Source organism: Nesoenas mayeri (assembly GCF_963082525.1).
Source record: "Nesoenas mayeri genome assembly, chromosome: 4".
NCBI classification, from domain to species: Eukaryota; Metazoa; Chordata; class Aves; order Columbiformes; family Columbidae; genus Nesoenas; species Nesoenas mayeri.
The window spans coordinates 48,749,067-48,773,264 of NC_137540.1; the positions used below are offsets into that span (position 1 = coordinate 48,749,067).

At 35.0% G+C, this 24,198-nt stretch overlaps 1 protein-coding gene across 6 annotated transcripts in view; it reads left to right on the forward strand.

Annotated features, from left to right (window-relative positions):
- CLOCK (clock circadian regulator) overlaps positions 1-24,198 on the forward strand; it is a 64,181-nt gene that overhangs the window by 27,249 nt on the left and 12,734 nt on the right. For 5 of the 6 annotated variants that reach the window (XM_080343451.1, XM_080343455.1, XM_080343453.1 and 2 more), the window contains 16 exons: positions 807-923; positions 2,909-2,999; positions 4,524-4,583; positions 4,991-5,139; positions 9,401-9,492; positions 10,948-11,037; positions 12,502-12,622; positions 13,478-13,591; positions 16,095-16,213; positions 19,971-20,053; positions 20,267-20,373; positions 21,014-21,161; positions 21,384-21,459; positions 22,548-22,689; positions 23,087-23,187; positions 24,078-24,167. In XM_080343451.1, the coding sequence (XP_080199577.1) occupies positions 2,953-2,999; positions 4,524-4,583; positions 4,991-5,139; positions 9,401-9,492; positions 10,948-11,037; positions 12,502-12,622; positions 13,478-13,591; positions 16,095-16,213; positions 19,971-20,053; positions 20,267-20,373; positions 21,014-21,161; positions 21,384-21,459; positions 22,548-22,689; positions 23,087-23,187; positions 24,078-24,167 (1,539 nt within the window). In that variant the 5' untranslated portion in view covers positions 807-923; positions 2,909-2,952. Of the gene's footprint in view, positions 1-806; positions 924-2,908; positions 3,000-4,523; positions 4,584-4,990; positions 5,140-9,400; positions 9,493-10,947; positions 11,038-12,501; positions 12,623-13,477; positions 13,592-16,094; positions 16,214-19,970; positions 20,054-20,266; positions 20,374-21,013; positions 21,162-21,383; positions 21,460-22,547; positions 22,690-23,086; positions 23,188-24,077; positions 24,168-24,198 lie in introns of those variants that run through there. The other variant, XM_080343456.1, reaches the window with a different exon arrangement.

Below are 24,198 nucleotides of genomic sequence, written 5' to 3' on the forward strand. Positions count from 1 at the left end.
AGTTTTTAACTCCCAGCCTCCTTTTTAGAATTTAATATGCTTTCAAATAAAATGTTTCTGAAGTGGTACAAGTAGGTTGTATAGTGAATACATTTTATTTTAAAAACAGTAAGCAAGGCAGAGAGAAGCAGGATAAAGATGGGAGAAGAAACTGGTTTAATGTAACTTAGAAATGTAGAAAATAGTGTGCTTAAGCGTGAAAACTCTATACATGAAAAGTAACAGTATAAAGAGACTGGAAGCTGGTCATCACTTATACTGGTGTCAAGCTTTTTTTATGAGGAAAAGTGCATTTGTGAGGTAGGTTTTTGAAAGTGTTTTTGAAGTGGGTTTTGAAAGGAGGAGTTAATGGCTGTGTCTGAGGGAGCAGCAATAATGCAGCTGGGCAACTTTGCTAGTTGCCAGCAGCAGCATTCTACACATTCTGGAGTCCTGAGAGTGGTGGCAATTTTAGTAACTGGGAGAGGAAAAGACATAACTGAGAAAGCCAGTGGAGGCCCAGGTAAGTGTTTCAGCAGTAAAGGTGTTGAAATAATGGTATAAAGACATACATTGAAGGTAGCAAGTGGAAGTGAAGATGGTATGGGAGACACTGAATTCAAAAGTAAAAATGACATCGAGATTAAAGATCAGCATAAAATGCTGGCTTAAAGCAGAGATGAAACAGCTATTTTATCAAGAAGAGCTTTAAAGCAAGGTGAATTCAGATAGTGAAATACTTGGGATATTTTACTTCTCTTATATATATAAAAATAAGTGATCATTTAAAAACTCCTTAATTATAAAATTTTAAATTTCATTTGCAGTTCAGAATTTAATGCTTTTCCGCAGAAGAGGATACATCTGACTCTCCACATTGTTCTTCAAACGAACCAGATTTAATCACTAAACCTCACACTTTAACAAGTCCCAAAGTGTAAAAGGTAAAGTTGTATAATTAAAAAGGTTCCTATGGCTTTCAGTCATAAACACTGAAGGCCTGAATAGCAGTGTTAAGTACTGTCTTTTTTTTTTTTTTCTCCATAACGTGACTGAATTTAATTCTTAGAAATAGATGTAGTCCTTGAGTTCTGTAGTGTTTGTGTTGAACTTAACTGGTTTCATTGGAATAATCTCTGCAATCTTTGCCAGTGGCATGTAGAAGCACTGAGAATGCTCAGGGTATTGCAGATCTGGAGGCAAAGACAGAAAGGTCAGACCTTGAAGAGGGAGAAACAAATGCACTACAGGTGCATTGCCTGTAGTCTTTAAGTTATTTTAACTATTTGTCATGAATACTGAATCTAAGTTGCTAGTCCTGACGTAGGACCTGTATACTGTAACAAGTGAATGATTTTGTTGAATTCTAGAAATTGAGGGCTTTGTTAAAGTGAAAATACTGACTCTTAAATTCTGATTCTGTGTAATGAAGATGGCAGTTGTGTCACAAGTAAAAGTTTTTCATATTCAGGTGTACATGTATTTTTCTTTTGCAGATTAATGGAACAATATATCATTTGTCCTACAGAATTTCATGTTACTCTTGATCCCTATAATGTTGGGTAGCGGATTAATTTAAAACTTAAGACCGGGCTAAAAATGCAATTAGTACATATCTGTATTAGTGCATACTATGTAAGCTGAAAGAAAACAAGTTCCTAACTCGTGTCTTGATTTTAAACCTAATTCTCTGCCAGTGATGGTAGTTTCCTTTTACCGCTGAGCTTTCTTCCTCAATTTACCCTTCTGTTCAACAACTGGAATGCAATTTTCCTGGAACATTTTGCAGGCTGTCTGGATCATGGAATTGTAGCTGCCATATTTCTTGTGGTATTAACACTGCAATTTCCACTGGATTTGGCGCTTTCAGAAACAAACAAATCCGTAGTCTCAGAAACTATGAGTCACTAGGGTGACTAAATCCACCTTCTTTGAAATAAACACAATGCCTTTTTACTATTAAGTTTATAACATACTAAAAATTCCCAAACATCTGCTCGTTCAGCTCATATCAAACCCCTTGCTGCATGCACTTGTTCCTTAATTGCTGACATTGTTACAGTCCTGCTGCTCCCTTTGAGCAGCTTCTGACATCTGACTTTTCTGTATCGAGAAGAAAGGCTTAATTGCATTGTTTTATGTTTTCATAAACATTTCAGCTTTTCCATACAGTCATGTAATTTTTTGGCACCTAAATGTAGGTACTTGTTGAATTAAATAGTTACTTTAATTTTATATTACTTCTCTCACTATCAGTATTTCATTCACATTCCTTATTCAAAATCATATGTACACTTGACAAAAAAACCAACAGCTTCCCTACTGAATCTTTTTAGTGAATAAGTGGCTGCTTTAAGAAATGGCCAGGTTAATTATAACTTTCCCAGAGTATAGAGATCACATTCTAATAGGTATCTTATTGTCATTATTTCACAAGTCTATTATAACAATGTGCTCAATAAAAATATATCAGGAAATAAATAATAGCTGTGAAATACTATATCTCAAATGATTTCTGTTCACACAGTTTCTATATAGAATGTATTACTACTGAGGAGTATATTTTTCATCTGTTCAACCTTCAGAGTTATGAGAGTCTTTTAGGGAAAAGTTCAAATAAAAATGAAAAGCTATATCTGAAATCAAAGACAGAACAAGGTTTGTATGGGTTTTGTCCAGACTTATTTATGGTGATTTAATAAAACAAAGTTCTCTTGAACTCTCTGTCACGTAAAATGAGATACTGAAGTCCAGGTTTTGATGGTAATGGAGACTGTATTAGAGAAGGTAGGAGGGCAGAGCAGCAGGTTGGAAGAGAGGGGAAGATTAAGAGCAGCTTATAGAGCAAATGAAGACTTCAGTATGCTCTAATGAAGAATGTTTGTTTGCCCTGAGTCACATTCCCACATTCCTTCTTCTCTCTCTACAGGCAAACGTACAAATGTCTACCACAAGACTAAAGTGTGATATGTTATGTTTTTTACCATAAGCACCCATAAAATGAGCTCCATTGCAGACAGGTATGTTAATAAACAATAAGAGTTTGGGGGGAATTATTGTTTCTTTGTTAATCTTCTTTTATGGTTAATGTACAGAGAATTTTAATGTATGCAAAATATAAGACAAATGAGGTTTTGGCTTTTTTGGCAAAGTTACTTTGATAGTTGTTAGATGTGTTGTTTTGTAGTAAGTTGATTTTTAATGTTATTCGAATGTTTGTTTTTGAGTACTTCAATATTTGATTAAGGAAAACAAATACATTTAAACAATTAGTGATGCTGCAGATGATAGTAAAGTGACCTGTTAACCTATTTCAAGGGAAAAGTAATAGCTGAGACATGGTTTCTACCTGATTCCTTGAACCGGACTTTCTTAGCAGCTTGGGTGAACATCTGTCCTAAATATTTCTTAATATTTCAAGACTTCGGGAAAAGAAACTTATGTTGAATTTACAGAAAGTTAAACCCATTCTAAATAAATAACAATAAAAGCAAAGGGTAAAACTTTAAAGTGCTTGTCTGGGTTCTCAATTATTCTAGTGAAGTTTTGTGACATTTCACTGAAACTTCAGCCTTTTGAATATACAAATTCCTTTTGAAAGATTTATTTTCATGAAGTACTGTACAAAAGAATTACTTCCTAGCATCATTGGTTATTGTAGTGTATGATTGTTTTATGACAGTTACTTGCATTCAGGGAAGGAAACATTAGGATGAAAAAATTAAGGGTTGACACACAGAGGTCAGAGTGGACAGCACTAAATAGATGGAAGGACAGAAGTTAGAGAAGTAAAATGTGGAAATCCATTATACAGCAATTTTGGAAAACAGAACAGTTTTGACTTGATTTTGAAAACAAAAGAAAATGAAACAAAGGTGGTGTATGGAATATACTGAGGCATCTTCAAAGGGAAACGTTCTCATTTTGATACCTCTTTAACAGTGCGTGGACTGCTGTCAGCTGAGGAAAAATTTCTGTGGTACTTGGTTAGAAAGCAAATACAATGAATACTGTTTAATGTTAATATTACTTGTGTATTTATAAGATTACATACATGGAGGAAATACAGCATATTCATCAGCACTCTTCCATTAATGATACTTCAGTATTTCAGAAAAATGCACTTTTTGATTATTATTTCCAGTATTTGTAACAAAAGTTGCCAATAAATAAAAATAAATTATATTTGTCCTCTCATGTTTTGAAAAGGGTAAGGAAATACAAATAATCAAGAACATAGAAAAAGAAAATTAAGTAATGTTCAATTAAGTGCATAGGGTTGTAAGTTCACATTAGAAATAGTCCGAAAATTCTTTGAGTTGTATTAGAAATGTAAGGGTTTTTGCTTTCTATTTAGTAAATAGCCTAGAAGAAGAACTTAGAGCAGACTTGGCTTCAGCTAATTGGAGATGATCTTCGCATGACATAACAGTAAAACAGTGCTTCAGTTTCTTGATGTAACAGATGATTAATAATTTTTTTCTTTTGTGGTGTTTGCACTCCACAAGAGAGAACTGTTACACTCTAACATTTATTTCTTTCAGAAATGATGGAAGCATTTTTGATGGGCTGGTGGAAGAAGATGACAAAGATAAAGCAAAAAGGTAAGTTTTAAAGTTATTTAAAGCTAAGGAATGTCCTATACTTGTATACTTAGGCTTACCAAGGAGATTTCTAAGCAATAAAAATGTGATTCTGTTCTAAATAACCATATCATTCAACAGCATTTCTTTTACTGTCATTATTCAGATATGTTGCATATTTATAACTGTGTTTCAATTATTTGTGTCAAAGGATGGTTTATTCCAAAGGCTTAGCTGCAACTCTTCATGAGAGGGAGGAAGCTATTCTTCAAAAACGGTGTCTGGGATTTGGAGTAGGTGTTTCTGTGACAGTTATCACAGCAGAGATTCTTAATGTGCTGTTTGCATCAGGAACCTGGCAATAGTATGCAGCTTATTGTACAATGGTGTCATTGTTGTTATAAAACATTTTCTGCTTTGTTTTTCAGAGTGTCTAGAAACAAGTCCGAAAAGAAACGTCGAGATCAGTTTAATGTTCTTATCAAAGAGCTGGGTTCCATGCTTCCAGGTAATGCTCGGAAGATGGATAAATCCACTGTACTGCAGAAGAGCATTGATTTTTTACGGAAGCACAAAGGTAATTATTATTTATAATAATAATAGAAGTTTGTAAGCTCTTAATTATTTTAATGATATCCACTTAGTATATAAAATATTAACAATTTTGCAGCTGCTTTAAGGAAATTATCAAAAAATGTAGAGTTCCCAATAAAATATATTCTTAAGGTCCTAATTTAAGTAGCAGAGACATAACTGGTTTTGGTAGTATTTTGCAAAAGCCATTACTAATATTTTTTCTTCCATAGTTTTCAAAGAAGCCTGTTTCATAAAGAGAAGCATTTATTTTTGAAATAACCATCAAGTTTTTTTGTTGTGGACAGACCTCCATAATACAGTTGCTTCATAAGACGCAAGTTGTTGAAGTTTTACTTCACAGAAAACTCTGCTGATCCATTTCAGTGGAAAGTACTTACTGGAAGTACTTATTTTGATATTTCGATAAGACTGGTTTGAACAGTGCGTTCATCTCTCCAAGTTCCATGTAAAGCAAGATAAATCCCTGAAAAAGCTAATCAAGGGAACTTAATGCTCCCTCTCTTCACGTCAGGCATCTACACAACTGGCTGCTTTAGCAAAAGCGATAAAGCAATAGGTCAGCAAGTGTTACTGGATAGGTTGTTTGAGAGTGGTGTGCTGACCAGGATAATGGACTTTTTCTATTTTCCTTTTAGCTGGAAAAAAATCCCCAGAAAAATCTGAAAATATGTTTAGCTGAACTAATTTTCAAGACGTATCCACTGATGTATAAGTGAATGGGTGTGTGTTTGTTGTTTTGTAAACCATCCTGTGACATGGCAAAATGATGAATGTCTTTGAACATCCTTGGTATGTTTTGTTTCTCTGGTTGTTTGCATCAGCTGATGGCGGAACATACCCAGCTATGTTGTGCTGAAATTCATTACAGATCGTTATTTCTGCCACGAAAAATTTCTTCCACTAAGTGTACACTTATTTATGGCTGTTAGATGTTTCTGTATATAAAAATTCCCTGTTCCTGCTCCTACACTTGTTCTTAATATGGCACCTTGTGGTTTACACTGCCAAAAACAAGATTAAAAATTCAAGAAAATGAGCTCTTTCACCAGTCAACCTGTTTCCCCAAGTAATTCTAACCATGCATGCTAACTAGAAAGCACTAGGGACGAAAGAAGCAACTGTTAGGTTATAGAATAAAATAAGTTAATCTATTAAGTGGATGGGTATATATGTATTTATCAGCAGTATGTGTGCCACTTTAAGGTATCTTCCGGTAGGATAAATATTTTTGCATACCCTAGCACATCTCTTCTCTTAGTGTCACGGTTCAAATACACTAGATGTGTATTGAATAGTGCTGTGAAAAGGTAAACATAGCAATTAAAATGGAAAGGGAAGAAGAAACATTTGTGCAAGAATTCACAGGTTTGAGGTTTGTTTTTCCAATTAAATATTGATTATACTCTTTTAATTCTCAGACTCGTCTCAAAAAGAAAAACATTATGGAAGGCTCTTTTTCTGTAAAAATCAGTTCTGTAGGTTCTAAGGTCTTAATGAAAATTTGTTCTGTTTCAAAATCACTTTATCTTGTGTTGATGATTCCTATCATTAAACAGAATGTAGAATGAACATGTGTCAACCAGGCAGCAGCACCAGTCATACTTTTTTCTTTCAAAGTGCTTTCTCAGATTATTCTTAAAATTACTTTTATTTTCTTTCATATAAAGTGGAAAAAAGCAGCTGTGGAGATGGGTACCTTTTAGGGCATGGTCTTTTGTCCATCACCTGATGGGGCAGAGTGCAGCTTGTATCATATTAAGATACCTAAATCTCTGGCTGCTAGTGCTCACTAGTGTTGTTCTGCACTGGTTAACATTAAAATGTTTTGAACAAAATATTGGCGCAGGTCAGAAGCATGCTTTGCCTCCTGAGGTGCTTGGATCTGTTTGTTGCCATAAAGCAGAGTGACCCCAGCAATAAATGAATTGTTCAGCAATGATTATCTGCTTTATTGTTGAAAATCCTACTGTGTTCAGCCACCAGGTTTTGATTAACTGCAATGCTTCTGGTTCTTTCTGGACCATTTCCACATTGGCCAGGCTTGGTACTCTGGCAGCAGCTCCACATGAACTATCTGAGCTGCTTTTTGGCCAGTGTGGATTCTGTTTCTTCTTGGGAAAAAACAGCAGAGTTAGCAGACTGGAATTATATTACTGACAGTGACTCAGTTGCTAATATTGCCTGTCATCCTCCTTTGAATTTTTGAACAAGATTTTTTTTTAAATGGTGAAATACTGAAGAATTTCACTGTTTATAATTACAACTAGTAGATGGCTATTCCTACAGCCCACAGATAAAAGATGCTACAGATCCTGGCCCTGCTGGCAATTTCTTTAGGGGATGCTTGGTGCTGATGCAGAGTTGCTTTAGATCAACGATTTGAAGGCTTAATGAGTGTAACGTGCAATCTAGGTTGTGCTGCTTTGTCTGGTATCTAGTTCCGGAACGTGACCTCAGTGTCATTTATCTTTGAATGCAACCTTCTGCTATAATTTTTAAGCATTTCTTTGAAGTATCCAAGTGAAACAATTTTTTTCCCCTATTTCTTTGGCTCTGTTTTTCAATACCATACTTGTTTTAGTTAGGGGGAGTGTAAAAGAACAACCATACTTGTGGTAACATAATTCAGAATGGTTCATTAAAGGCATAAACTTCAGCTTTTCTTTAGTAGAAATAATTTCTGCTGTAGAAGCCAGACTGACTTTTTTGTTTTTTAATTCTGAAGTAGTATGGTTATGTGGACCAGAATGAGCCAATGAATCAGGCTTTTCCAGTTCTAAAATTGAGATTATATGTGTCCTGTGGACTAAATGATTTGAATTTTGAAGTTGTCATATGCAGGGACAAGATTTGGACTCGATGATACTTGTGGGTCCCTTCCAACTCAGGACATTCTATGATTCTAAATACATTAAGTTCCTTGAATTTTGCCTCCGCTTTGGTGCCAGAGCATTTCATTTCTGTGTCCTTTGACTTCCAATTCAGTTCTCAATGTTTGTTCTGAAAAGTTAGGCTTGGGCTTATACTTATGTTATCCTTATTCTCCAGCCCGCTCTTATTGCTTTATGATACCATTTCAAAACGGATAGCAAAAGTGTGATCAATTTGTCTTTTTGTGAGATCTGATCATTGGAAATTCTGGTCTTTTTTTTCCTCTCTCCATGCAGGTCTCCACTTCTTGGCAGTTTCTTGTGTGACGTTACTGCTGTTTACTCTTCTTTTAGTTAAGTCTAATGCTGTTTTGTAAAGTTTTTTCCCTTTGGTCTCAGAAACAAAGTTTATTCAACTCAATTCCAGGTTTTCTGTGCTCTTGGAGCCATCTGAACTAACAGTCTGTCTTATGGCCTTTGTACAGACTTCTCCTTTAGAAAACAAAAAGCCTTAAAGACATGGTTTGGTTCTTTCAGTTCATCGTAATGCTTGATTCACAATTACTTGTTCAAGGTTGTTCTTGCAACCAGTACTTCTGTAATGCCCTTGTAACTCATCACAACTCAAGTACCACGTGGTCCTGCTTCTTGTTTCAGTTACCAGTTGATAAGGAAGCATCAGCTTTCAGAGCCAGAGGTCTGCTTAGCAGCCGTGGTTTCACCCATGTGTGGGAATTTATTCTATGTATTTCTCGTAAGTTCTGCAGGAACATCTGCTCAAAATTCTTCTCTGTGTACGAATCAGACAGTAATTCTGCAGTGGAGTCTGTCATACAGCTCCTAATAGTCTTTATTGCAAACCTACTATTTTTTTAATGTAGTCTTACTTCATTCCAGAAAAGGGTGGAAAGAAGAGAAAGGACAGTGACAATTTTTAGTGCAAAGGTTAGAATGACCAAGATTGGGCAAGATACTTGAGGATTAGCCATTTTAATGACCTAAACTGTTGAGGAATTTTGGCTTTCTAAATTTTGAATAACAACACTCCCAATAATACATTCTAGTCTCAGAGGGAAGAGTATTTTTCCATTGTCAAAATCCATTACTTACTGTCGTTAACTTCAGCATTACCCTGAAGTCTGGCAGGACTGTAGCACAAAGTGGTAGAAGGAAAGAGAAGGCAAATCTCACTATGACATAGGAGAGAAGGCGTTTATTTCTTTTTAAGGAGCAACATCTATATATAATGAATGAACAACAGAGAAGGATGGAGAACAGTCTGCTATTTCCAACTGTGTATGTGTAACTTAGTGGGAAAACAATGGCTTTTGCAAGTATGAATCCTTATATTGTATTTATGTTTGATTATAGAAATTACTGCACAATCAGATGCCAGTGAGATTCGACAGGACTGGAAACCGACATTCCTTAGTAATGAAGAGTTCACACAGTTAATGTTAGAGGTATATTATTTCTGGTTTTCTAGGAGTAGACTATTTTCTCATGGGCAGTCGTTCCATGATAATTTTTTTTCAGTTTGATGATACAATTTTTTGTTTTCGTATCTTAACTATACATTTTCATGAAGGTAAACACTGAAAATTCCTATGCATACAGAGTAATGCAAAATAGTTCTTTTAGCTGCATTTTCAATTACATAAAACATGATGACAAAGCAAGTGTATGAAATAAAGTACTTACTGTCAAAGTGGATATTTTAAATTATTAAGGTACTAGTCAAACAAAGAATTGTTGTACATAAATTAAAATCTTAATTAGAAAAGAGGCTCAACACACACATGTAACTTGTGAGCAATAGTTTTTAATTTGTTTGCATGTTACACTTTCCAAAAGTGGTGTGTGAGCATTACTTTGCTGAAGAAGATCACATGAGTAGTTGAAATACTACTAGCAATAAACTTTGAGTATAATTGGTTTTTTCCTTAGAAATAAGAATAAGTAGTTTGTATCTAGTTAGTGAAACAATTTCTAATAATAGTTGAATGGAAAATATTGAAGTAAATAAACAAGTACATTTTAGTCTGTAGCTAAACTTGTTCTTTGAGGCAGAGACTTAAAAAGTAAAAATTTCTCATTTTTTGTACTTAAAAATTTTCCATTAGTCCTTTCTGGTGAATATGCATATTTTTTTCCAAGAAGTTAGTGAAGTAGTTGTTTCTGATTTGGAGGAGTTTTTCTAGTTGTTTCTGGTGTTTCACAAGTCCTTCTACAAAATATGTCTGCAACTAGAGACTGTAAAGCTAGAACAATATAAGAATGTTTTTCAAAGACATGAACTTTGAAATTTCCTATTTAGAAATACAGTTCTGTCATGCTTTTATCTTTGTTAGTGCTCAAGTATAAGGTAATCACGTTATGTTCAGTGGAAACAAGTTTGAGTTAAGTAGAAAATATGGCAGTCAGAACTGTATCTCAGAGTTTTCAAGTCTCAGTAAAATATTGCTATGAGTTTCTTTTATTGAGACTGGGAATACTGAGATATTAAATACTGAAATGCATTGATTTCACCACCTGTTTTACTTGGTCTTCTCTTCTTTTTCCCCCCCCTCTTTATTTTTGTCTCTATCTCATTTTTCTGAGTTTTTGGATGTTTAAAATGATGATGAAATTGAAAATAACAGGCAGGCAAATTGAGAAGTGGGGGCAACAGTGACTAGCTGTATATTGACTGAAGTCTTTCTTCTGAAACCACAGATTATTTGAGAACAGAACAGTATGGGAACTGTAATGCTCATAGTGTAAAAGCAAGGCTAAGAAGTTTTAGTAGCGAAAGACATTCTCAATTTTATATTAAACTAAACTACAATTGGTCTAAATTATTTTCTATGTTGAATATAGCATAACATTTTTAATATTTTCTGTCTCTTTATTTAACTGCCTATTATGTTTAATTTCAGGCTCTTGATGGTTTTTTTTTAGCAATTATGACAGATGGAAACATAATATATGTGTCTGAAAGTATAACTCCCTTACTTGAACATTTGCCAGTAAGTACAAATTGCTTTCAATAATATATCGGTTTGTCTGTGGATGGTGTTCTACTATGAGTCCTGATTAATCGTTAGGCTTTTTTGCCTTATAGAACAGATGTATGCTTTGTTATAATACTTCTGCTTTTCTTCAGCATAATTCTGTGCTACTGGTCTGTCTCCTGTATTAAACATTTCTTTTGGAGAAATACAGAATGTAGTCAGCACTCTGAGGCAGGATTATGAGATGCCAGCCTAGCATCAGTTTCTCTTCTACTTAACTGAAATAACACGTTTACTGCAGGAGACCCTTTAGAATTCACACCTATCACAGCCTCTGCATGAGTCAGAAGAGTATTGCTAAAGAGCTATATCCTTGGAATTTTTTTAAACTACTTTTTTACTTCTCTGTTGCCAAAGTCATCTTATCAGAAATATATTTCTGCTGGTTCTTCTAGGTATATGCTTTGGGTTTTATCACATTCATTCCTCTTCAATCTTGGTGGCATTGGTCACTAGTAAAAGTAATATTCTGGGTTTTTAAAGTTACCTCTGAATAATGCTTTTTTGAAATGCGGCAAATTAGTACTCAAAAATGCAAACAATTCATGAGTGAAACAACGAGCTGTTTCTTAGAGAGGGACAAGTTATTCTTACAGGCTAGATATCTTACTGTGATAAGAGTATTTTTTAAAACTTCGAGTGACATATTTAAAAATGATTCTGCAAAACACAAATTCCACTAAGGTATGCATGATACCATCTTGAGAATTTTGAAAAATATACAGGTAGTTGTGGTTGTTTTAAAAAAGTAGAATTTACTGAGTTCTCAAAGACACATTTATGCTGTGTTTTTAGGTGTGATTTATGTATTTTAAACATATATTTTATGATCCCTCCTTTCTGAGTACTTAATCAAATGCATTTATGCATATAATCAGTTATTCAGTTTTATTGCGTTCATCTCTATTGTTCCCAGTTTTGTCTACATAGTTGTGGAACTGATTATAGAATTTATTCATAAAATCAATTGCAATTGGATGTAATTATTAGTAACATCAAAACATATATGATGTAGGACTGTCTTTGTTCCGAGATATGGTTTCAATGTATTGAATGCCACTGAGAGGTTAGAGTGTCTTAGAACAACACACTATAATTTCGAATTAAAATGCTCCTTTACTTAGAATTGTTGCATCCCAGGGAAGTTAATATAAGCTTCATTGTACTTTAATGTGTACTTTAATGTATCTGCAGCATTCATGGTGTTCCTCACTAAATGGTTCGTGGTGTCAAAATTAAGACACATCAAAGTGAGATGTTTCTATTGCAAAATCCTCACATGTATTCCAGTAGGTGGCTTTGTTGAGTCAGTAATGTTCTTCTAACTGTGAAGAATTGTTTTGCATTAGAATAGTAGTAGGCTTTGTGACATTGTACGTCTTGCATATTTTAATGCTTATTAAACATTTTTTCTTTCAGTCTGACCTTGTGGATCAGAGTGTATTTAATTTTATCCCAGAGGGGGAACATTCAGAAATTTATAAAATATTGTCGTCTCATCTGCTGGAAAGTGATTCATTGACACCAGAATACTTAAAATGTAAGTAGTTATTGTGAATAAACTCAGCTTTTATTGCTGACCATGGTGTCACACTGTGGGATATCCCTTAGGTCAGATGTCCCAGCTTCTTGTGTGCCCCCAGCCTACTCCCTAGCAGGGCAGCATGAGGAACAGAAGAGGCCTTTGCACCGTATAAGTGCTGCTTAGCAATAGCTAACACATCCCTGCGTTGTCAGTGCTGTTCTAGTCACAAATCCAAAACACAGTACAGTATGAGCTACTATGAAGGAAATTAACTATATCCGAGATGAAACCATTATGGTAGTGTTAAAAATAATCTGCTTTGTATCATATGAGATCAGTTCTTTTCTTCCAGTGTTATTTAAGCAGAAACATATGCTTGAGCCCTGAAGAACAGAAGCACTTTTTTGTGATGGTTCTCCCCCCACCCCTCCCACCCTGAAGAGTAAAATTTTCATTGTTACATTGCATTTCACTCTATGACTTTCACGTGTGTTAGAAATGTTTGTCTTGTTTATATAGCTTTTATTTAGACAGTTGCAATGGTTGGCAAGAATAAAAACGTAGCATCCTAATGGGTTTTGAAAATGCATGCTTTAGTAAACAGCAGCTGCTTCTTTAAAAATAACTCTAGTTTTCAGGGGTTTTCTGTCATTAGCATTCAGGCCCTTCATACACAAATTCTGAGTTCTCCTTTTCTTAAGGTTAATTAGGATCACGCTGATTAAAAGCAGAGGCTATAGCCATTTCTAATCACATCATTTACAGTACCTCAGCAAGTGTGCAGCTCAGTTGTTCCTGATTTCTGTTTCATGTTGCCTGTGTGCTTCATCAAGTGTGTGTAGCCTTTTAATTTGTTTATTCTTTTCACAGCAAAAAATCAACTAGAATTCTGTTGCCATATACTGCGAGGGACAATAGATCCAAAAGAGCAACCTACATATGAATATGTAAAATTTATAGGAAATTTCAAGTGTTTGAATAATGGTAAGTAAGTTCAGCAATGTTAGAGTGGAATACACAGCTAAACAGGCTTTGGATCCTTACGCAAAACTTAATGATGAACTAAAATCAATCTTTCAAAAGAAGAGCTTGAAGCAGGGTTTTTATTATTCTATATCACTTTAATGAAAAATAAGAAAAACTGCCTATCAGGTATTACATGTCGATGAATTCAAATGCAAAATGTATTAATTATGTCTAATGCTTTCAATTAAAGAAAACGAGCATCTTGTAAAAAAGTTTTTAAAAGAATGTAAGATAAATTTAAACAAACACTTTAAAACAAAGAGCATGAATTTAGTTAGATGCAATCCATACTTAAGGAGGTGACTAAGTAACTTGAAGATCAGTGGCACTGAGTACCCTCAGTTCTCATTATGCAGTGAGCTGGGAAAGAGACCATAGGTTTCCCCTCCCAGTTTCAGTTCTGTGCTTCAATGGACAGGAGTTATCACTCTGAGCAGATAGGCCATTACAGTTTTCTGCACTGAGTTCCTTCTCCCTTCCATTGAAGTAATTTTTATTAGTTACGTACTAATATTATTCCTCTGTACTACATTTCTAATCTGTTTGGCCAGCCCATGCTGACTATATACTTGAGAGGCATGTTTATTTGGTCAGCCAGGCAAATGGGTTGTGCATCATGGTGAGTAATAGATGTTCATAAAGATTACTTGCAAAAATATTATCAAAAATGGTATATTGTAAGTAAGCCTCTTTTTTAATGTGATTCCAGTATTTTTCTCACAAAATGGGGAGAGGTTGAGTTTTACTGCCAAGTGCAGCTATATAATATAGAAAAGACAAGAAACAGGCCTGATGAAGCCAAATACGGTCCTGGTCTTAGAACAATGAGGAGTTGGGAAACTGCAGATCTATTGATTTTGTTTGATATTGGGAAATATTCCAGGACAAATAATTAAACTCTCTGAGCTTCAGGAAGCTAGCAAGGAATTGAATAGCAGCCACTTCGGATTTTTCAGGTAGAAATAGCATCAAATCAATTCAGTTTCATCTGTCAAGGAGTAACACACTGTGTGAATAAAGAGGACAAAGCACAAATAAATTATGAACTTTTTAAATATACTTTTGACAGTTATCATATTCTATTCTCACAAACATGTAAAGGAAGCACATATTAAATGAAATTTCTGGAAAGTAGCTGCAGAAACTGGTTGGAAAGGTTACCCATGTTACCCATTATTCAAAATGGAGTTTTAATGGACAGCTTCTGGATTTGATCAGTATTTTTTTTAATGTTATGAAAATGTTAGGGAAAAAAACCCCAGAGATAATGACTGAGAACAAATGCAAGTTACTAAATTTAGGAATAACAAATGGTGTGAACAGGGGAAAAGGTTACATTCAGCTATATAGCGGTCCTTTAGGAAAAGGAGTTGCTGTGGAATTTAAACTGGACGTGACCAAATCACCGTGACCAGTCACCAAATTGTGAATATGCAGAAGCTTTTCTAAAATACAATCTAAATCACATTAAATAATCTCCTTGCACTTCTTAGCACACATATGCCCTCATCCAGTTTTTGACACTATTTGTCAGGAGTAGAGCAGTTGGAGAGAGTTCAGACAAGAGCAGTGAAAGCGATCAGAAATTCAAATGTCTAACTTACAAGGCAAGATAAACTCTGAAGAACGAAGGAGAAGGGATAAGACAAAGAGGAAGGAAATTACCTATTTTCCTTCTGATGGAAAGAGCAAGGAGCTATGAGCCTAAATTGCATGATGAAACTTCAGTAGAAGTTCTAATCTAGGGTCGAATTAAAACCAGTTAGGCTTGGAAGAGTCTGACAGGGTTTTAAAGTCACCGTCATTAAAGCTTAGTAAAGACAAACTAAATTGACCTGCTGGAAATGAAGGATTAGGTTAATCTGGTTTGAGGTCTAGTCCATCCTTTGGCACCTTATGGTTCCATCCATCTCTGTAATTCAGTAAGTGGGAATTTGTCCTCAGCTTGATGTCCTGATTCTTTCGTGTACATAATTGTTGTGCATTTGATTGTTCTATTACTCAGTGTGTCTTCAGCTTGTGTCATTTGAATGTGATGGAAGCCTGGAAGAGAAATTCTGACCTCAGAGTTCAAAAGAAAAAGTTAGAAAAACCTGATACAAAAGAGAAATTTTAAAAATATTTTTGAAGAAGGTGTATTCCAGTCATTTTTAGTAGTTACCAAGAAGGATTAGAATTGTTATTAGTTTCTTAAAACTGCTTTGTCAGATAATATCACGTTGATGATAATTTTAGTTCTTTGAGAAATTTACTTGATGGTTGTGTTCTCATAACTACTCTACAACTACTGTTCCTGTGCAAATATGTGTATGTATTATATGTAGCATTTTTCTTTATGTATGTTAAGTTGGAAGGAAACTACATTAGATAAATACTGGGCCATTTCTCTTAAGATATTATTGCCATTTTCCTCCATGTTTATATAGTAATCTGTGTTGACCTCTTCTCTCTCTTCCCTCAGTTCCTAACTCAGCGCACAATGGTTTTGAAGGAACTATTCAGCGATCGCATCGGCCTTCATATGAAGACAAAGTTTGCTTTGTAGCCACAGTTAGATTAGCTACACCTCAATTCATCAAGGTATGTACAAGTCACTTTTGTATCATTTTAAAATGTACTCTGAACAGGAAAACTTGAGAGAGAATGCACGTAACATTGCAAATATTATTGAAAACCATAAGGAATTTATTACATGAAAGTGAAAGTGTCTGTATTTCTTACTTCACAAATACGTTAAATGTTTTGCAAAGCATCAAATGAAGTTGTTATGGTGAATGCCATTTTTAAATAGTCATATAATAATACGCAATAAATAAATTCAGAAGAAGTCCATAGGAATATAATTTAGACAGTTTAATGTAAACGAGATGAAAGATAACATCAAGACTCCACTTTCACTGGAGAAGTTAATAGTGAATGTGAATTTCATGGGTCTTGCTGTAGTTTGACATAGAAGAAAATCTGTTAGGGCTTAATGAAAGCTTACATCACTTGACAGTAACTGAGAGCTGGGTTTGAGGTACTAGAACTCTTTTTGTTTTGTTTCAGTACTGTGATTCAGTAACCTGGTTGTTTAACAAGACCATTTTACTTAACTGCTGATGTACAATGAAGGTATCTTTCCAAGTTTAGGATTGGATGTTTATGAAATTTGTAGTTTACTAAGTATAATCCTCTTTCTCAACAAAATCAGTTAAAATAAATACTCAGGATACAGTACAGGGTAGTCTGTGATTGCGATTCATATTACATGTTTTACACAAATGTATTAATCAAGGTTCAGAATAGACTACTATCTAATATTTGTTCTTGCAGTTCAGTTGTAAAGCAGTGCCATGAAATGTATATGACACATGGCTAAGCTGTGATCTGTCCTGGAGAACTCTTTGAACATTCAAGTGTTCTTCTTGTAAGCTGAATGCACTCATGTCTTAAGCTGACGATTGCTGCTTCTAAAGACATGGTCTATATACTTTGCATTTTGAAAGTGTAGTAGGGAGCACTTGGAGAAATTGTATAAACTTCAGTTCTATCAGGCTGAACAGGAACCGGATCTTTGCAGACTGCATGCCAGAGAGAGTTTGTTGTTTGTTTTTCCTGAAGCCATGGAAATATTTCATCACTTTTCCCATACCGATCTAAATAATGTTCTTCCTGCTATGCCTACAGTTGGTAGAGATGTTAAATGTGTGATGTTTTTGCTTAATGAAATAGTTGGGGAAAAAGACCAACTCAGCAGGACTTGCAAATACTTTTGTCTTTTAAATTTTGACAGTTTAGAATGTGGCATAGTATGACTTCTGTGTTTCCTAGTCCTAGAACAGTACAACTGGATGTTGAGGAACATCCATTTATGATCTTTCAAGTCTCTCAGTCTCCTGACGGCAAAAGCCTTACAGATTATACTCTGGCCAAAGTTTCATTCCTCTATCTGAACTTCTGAGCCCCTAGTGCTCAAGGAAGCTTTCATGTTACAGAGGTTTTAAGATCCCCTCAAGGGTTTTGATTAGTGCTGTTCATCTGAGAAATCTTCTTGTGAAGAAGACTAACATTAGACTGAAGACTTTTAATCTGACAGTACTTGTTTATACTCTTTTGGTACCATCTGTTATTATTAACTGTTATTAACTAGGCTCTAGCAAGTAAGTGTTATGTCAGAAACTTTACCATCTCAGGAACTTTACTAACAGATGCATGATGCAACGAGTAATGAGACGTGTGTTTTAGTACTGGGTTGCCTTAATGGAGGTAGAACCGGTCTGCTCATCTGCCCCTTTTTATTTCAGGTGGTATACAGTTCTGGATTGTTTTTTTACCTAAAATGTAATTTCTCAAGGATATACAGTGCTGTTGCAGAAAGTCATAGTATTCATGAGAATAATTTCTGAAAGTTCACATTTTTATTTTCTGCATATGACCCCGCCACTTTTGTAACAAAATATGCCACAAATTTTGCTTTCCACTTAAGGGATTTGGCTCTGCACATTGTGTAAAACATTTGCCTTGTGTTTTGGCTGGTGGATGTTTGAATCCTATCGAGAAGACAGGGTTAATCCAGCCAAAGGAATTCTAACAATACTTTTTGTTACAAATGAAAGTCCTTTCTTTTCTAGATGCCTTGTTGACAACTTCAACAAGATGTCTTGTTGAACAAGATAGCTTCTGCCCAGGGGCATTTTACAGTGGGAATCTGAAAATCATTAATATAAATGCATTGATAATCAGATACTAACCTAGTGCCAGCTGCTCTCTAACAATGATGTTTTTACTGTGATTTTACTGCCTGCACTTAAGTTATTTTTACTTTTGTTTTGAAATGTACCAAAATAATTAGATTAAAAGAAACAACAAACCAAAAGTATATCTTAAAGATATACGTTTGCTCTGTCATTTCTTTTACTTTGCTATGAGTGGTGCTTTATTAAATGCTATAATCTTAGGAAGCTAGGTGGGCTTTGGGTTTTAGGAGTAATTTCAGTTTTGAAGGTTAAGTCTTGCTAACTGGAAGTCACACCAAGTGTAAAAAATTCGTGCCCAGAGTGATTTTGTTCGTTGCCTCCATGATATAGCTCCCTGTCTAGTCATTGCCTTTACATTTTACACTGATGAAGGTGAGGAAAAAACATTGCCTAGATAGGCTTGCTTTTTTCTTTTGCAGAAAGAAAACTTTGAAATATCTATTTAATGAACTGCAAAATATCCACTTAGATTCTTTGTATTATAACCTGAAAGAATGAAAAGGAAGGTGTTCCCTTTGCAGGAACTACAGTCAGTGTTCTACTGTATTTTTCTGCAGGACTATTTTAGTTAGATGTTTGCAGAGCAGCAGTGTGCTCATCTGCGCACACCTGTTGTGAACATTATGTCAGTGCAGCAGTGGCCTCTGTGGTGTAGTCTTTAGGAAACTGTTGTGGTATCTGATCATCAGTAGATTCTACTGTATTCCCGGCAATGGGAATACCACTGCAAGCTCCTACAAGTGTGACAAACCTGTGCGAGTATCCAAAAAAAGAGAAAGATTTACTGATCTTCAGCTTTATTGTAATACATTGAGAGGCGTATTTGTGTGCATGCATGTATTCCATCACCCATCCTTCTTCTTGGAAGGCAGTGCAAGAGGAGTTTGCAATAGAACCGACTGGCTTGGGGTACTTAGCTCTGTCACTATCTCAGCATGAGGCATCTTCACCTCTGTGGAAGGGGAAAATAGAAACTGTGACATGCACTGATTGCACATATGTCTGAACAGAACACTTGTAAAACAATATACAGAATACGTTGAAGATTTGTTGTCATTGTGGAAATACAATTGTTCTCTTACTGTTCATGAGTTCTAAACATAAGAATAATGTTGTTGTTTGTAATACATGCCTGGGCCCTCAAGCCAAGGTGATTTGGAGTACTCTGTATTCGCTAAAAAGAGGAATCCAATTCCTAAACTCAAAATAAGTGGCCATCGTGCTCATTGTTGGGTTTTACCCATTATAATCAAATACTGTAATCAGGGAGTCTGGTGGGAGTGTTGTTACAAGTTAAAAGCATAACTGCAGGAACTATTGATTTCTGCTTGTACTGCCGTGTTTACAGATACTGAGCTTGAGTTTAATCTCATGCCAGGATTGTTGCATTTAAATCAACTGAGTGCCAGCCTGGCACAGCTGAGATTAGATTCTACCTCAGTACTGTGCATCTAAACAAGCAAAAACAATGAAGCTGTCTAAAAATAACATTAGAGCTCTTGTGGAGTTTTCTACTAACTTTAGGTCTGAATTTCAAAAGAGCTTATGAATTAGAATAGAGCCTTTTTGAGAGAGATTGTTATTTTTTTACTTTTTAGGAAATGTGCACTGTTGAAGAACCCAATGAAGAGTTCACATCTAGACATAGCTTAGAATGGAAGTTCCTATTCTTGGATCACAGGTGCAATTCCTTCTATGTAAAACAGCAATAGTAGCTGAATGGGCTGTAATATTTAGAGTTCACTAATCAGCATTAACTACTCATAGCTTGTGTTGAGTTAATTATTTTTTTTTAGTACAGACTGTAAACAAGAAAATTTATATAATGAAATAATTTTCGCTTGGCTTTTCTTAGTGTGAAAATAAAATGACATTTTATTTTTATATTAATTAGGGCACCTCCAATAATAGGTTATCTTCCATTTGAAGTTTTGGGAACATCAGGCTATGATTATTATCATGTGGATGATCTAGATAATCTGGCAAAATGTCACGAGCATTGTGAGTATAACTAAGTTCCTACAATGAAGGAGTTTGCTTTGTAGATGCTGGTTTGAAGTTTGTTAAATGGTATGGCTGTTGTAGTGAAATTTTGTGATATATTGAGTGAAAGGTCTTTACTCCCGTTCATTTGACTTTATTGCACTGCTGATCATTATCTTTTTTCTTTTGATACTGAACTATAAAACAGATTTCACTTTTATCTTACAGAGTCTTCACTGTGTTAGCTTGGAGCACAGAGCACTAGGACTAATACTTCTCCAGTTCTTCCAATAGCATTTAAAAGGCTCTGTGATGTTTAATAAATGCAAAACTTGTTTAAACATGTAATAGAACAAGCTCTCTGTTTGGCTATGTTTTTCTTTATAAAGCTGTATTTAAAATTTTTGCACATGAATTTTTCACAATATGTAAAAAACTCCACATAAATGGAAGTTTGAATTCTGCAGTTCTCGGAAAAATGCAGTGTACTTTTTTTTTTTTGTAGAAATTTACAGTTTTAAACCTATTCTTAGTCATTATCATAATACTAGATTTATATATGGGTTTGGGCCATATGAAGCTGGGAAATAATGTTTATGATATGATTGTAATATTTACAGACTGGAAAGACAGTAGATTTTATTCTTTACTTTTATAGTAATGCAATATGGGAAAGGGAAGTCATGTTACTACAGATTCCTTACAAAGGGACAACAATGGATTTGGCTGCAAACACATTACTATATCACGTATCACCAGTGGAATTCCAGGCCAGAGTTTATTGTCTGTACGCACACTGTTGTAAGGTAAGGCATTTAAAAAATATATATATATTAAAGAAATTCTAATGGCATGGAAGCTGTATTGCTGGTATTTTTGGAGGTAGAGAAATCACAGCAGTTTAAAGAATCATTGGAAAACTTCACAAGATACTTTGTAAGCAAGGTAGCTCCCAGGAGTTTGTTTTTTGAGGTATGTTTTTTAAATCACCCAAGATTATAATAGTCATATTCGGTTTGTTCTTCTAGTTATGCAGAAGTTAGAGCAGAAAGACGACGAGAACTTGGTATTGAGGAGTCTCTTCCAGAGATAACAGCAGATAAAGTGAGTGTTTTATTTTATTATACCTCTTCTTTCTTTCATACTAAAAAAAAAGTAGTAAGCAAATACACAGCAGCAAGAAGTGTTTTGTCCTGTTACAGAAAAAGTAATTATTTTGTACTCTAAATAATATGACTGACTGAAATTATCGAAGAAGTCTAGGAAAGGTGTTGGTTTAACTGTATTCTGCCCTGAACACTTACCTATGTCTTTTCAGGAGTTCATGTACATGTAGTTATACCATGGCAACATCCATAAGTCTTTGTTATGATCTGATTTCTGCAGAGTTTGATTCATAAGTAAATGTTCTTCCATACTGGAGGCACTGCTAATCTGAAGAACCAAGGTCAACACACAAAAATGGCTTAAAAGGGTTCACAAGGGCAAAGCAGGAGCTATTGCATTGTGTGAATGTCCCACTTCTTAGAAGTGTACAAAATTAATTTTGAATTAATGTCCTTGGAAGCTCAGTGAGTCTTAGATAAGCCAGCTTGTGCAGATCCTCTGTCTATTTTCCCCTGGCAGTTCAGAAATGTTTTCCCTTGGCAGTTCAGCAAGTTTCATCTGACAGTGCTCTTTCTAGCACACGGGTGTCAAACTCCCTTGGCAGTTCAGCAAGTTTCATCTGACAGTGCTCTTTCTAGCGCACGGGTGTCAAACTCATTTTTACTGGGGGCCACAGCAGTTTGCGGTTGCCTTCAAAGGGCCAAATGTAATTTTAGGACTGTATAAATGCAGGACTAGAATCTTGTGGAATTAACTTACACTTTCTCAAAAGAATAAACAATTCACTCATTACACTGGTGTTTGGAGTGAAATGAGTTGCTAGAGGAGGTGGTCAGCTCAGCAATCAGCTTGTGCCCTGTATCTGCATGCGTTTTGGTCATTTGACTTTGGTTTTGTTTCTTTTCCAAGGATAAAAGCTGCAAATGGTAACTGAGCTTAAAGATATCAAACAGGCCACTACTTTTGCACAGTCACCTGTGTAAGGGGGGTTGATTAGACATAGGATAATCTTAGATATTTGTTAAAAAATGTACATTGTGTGCCAAATCAGATAAAATGGTGGTTGTTTCTGTGTGTCTCTTCAGAGTCAGGACTCTGGGTCTGACAATCACATAAACACAGTGAGTCTCAAAGAAGCACTGGAAAGGTTTGATACCAGCCCCACACCTTCCGCTTCCTCCAGGAGTTCAAGAAAATCTTCACATACTGCAGTATCGGATCATTCATGTAAGCACCAACTGTTGAATATATAATTTCCTTCCTAGGGAAGGCTTTCTCTTCCTTACCTACTTTAATTAAATGCATAGCGAGCAGTTAATCATCATTTTATGAAAAGTGTGCAAATGAAAATGTCCTTTTTGATGGTTCAGAGATCTGCTGACCACTCAGATTTTCGGAGGTTGTAAATAGTGACTTCTGCTTCTATAGGTTCAATAGCAAACCCTAGAACACCTTGTTTCAGTCTATTAGATTGCGTTATTATTGGATAGTCAGGGTAAAAAGAGTCCAAGCCTTAAGCTTTTTTTTTAATCCTTGAAAAGTTTCCTGTGATTTGAATATTGCATTGCAGAATTGAGATTACTATTAACATGTCTCTTTTTGTTGTAACTCTGAACATTGTCAGCAACACCTACTAAGATGACAGTGGACACTAGCACTCCTCCAAGGCAAAGCTTATCTGGTCATGAAAAGACTGCGCAAAGAAGATCATCTCTGAGTAGTCAGGTAATTCTTCAGAGAAAATTTTGTACTTAATCAGTGTTATTCACTTCTAAAAGGCATTATTAAATCCATATAGCTTTTGTTTTATTTCTTCTGAAAACAAATAATTTAAGCTAGTATTTGCACTTGTAATACATGACTATCAGAATTGTATGAACATGCAACTTCAGTATACTACATTTTAAGGGAATACAATAATTAAACATATAAGTATTTTTTGGTACTAGGGTTTGCAAGATTGTGTATGAATCTCTGCTTTCACTCACACATAACTTCTTTCTATGATTCTGCATTTTTAGTACATATATGTGGATAAGCAGTTATTTACATATATAATTTCCAACATAATGCTGTGTGTGTCCTTATAGAGAATTAATATAAATTTATGAGTCTAAGAATACTAGTGAATACTTTTATATTGTTTCTGAAGTCTTAGTAATGTGAGAAGATGTCATGCTTCATGTACTTGATGCTCTTGTTCCAGTCGAACTAATACATGCACTTCAAAAGTAGAATGCTTATTAAAATATACATTTTTAAAAACTGATAGTTTAAGAACAAATCAAAGGTGTCAACTTCCAAACTTGTTGAAAAAGTTTTTCCCTTACTAGCAATAAGACTTCTAAAACAGTTGTAATTTCTGTTTTTCCTGGTTCATACCTACTGCTTCTATATACTTTTAGCGGTGGAAAAATTATATATATGTAAAATGTATATAATCAATTGTTCTTATGTTCTTAATTCTCTAACATTTAAGGTTAGATGTTTCAGGAAACATTTACTTGTTTTTATCATATGATGCTATTTTGGAATTGACACTATGTAAAGAAATATTTCCTGTCAAGTATGAAGTTCGTTCTCTTCCATTTATGGAACAATTTTTTAAATCCTAGTCTTTAAGCTCCCAGTCTCTTGGACAACCAGTAACACAGCCAGCGATGTCTCAGCCTGCAACTTTACAGCTCCAGTCTGGCATGTCCCAGGTATGGATTAAGTTGGTTTATTATTTTTTGA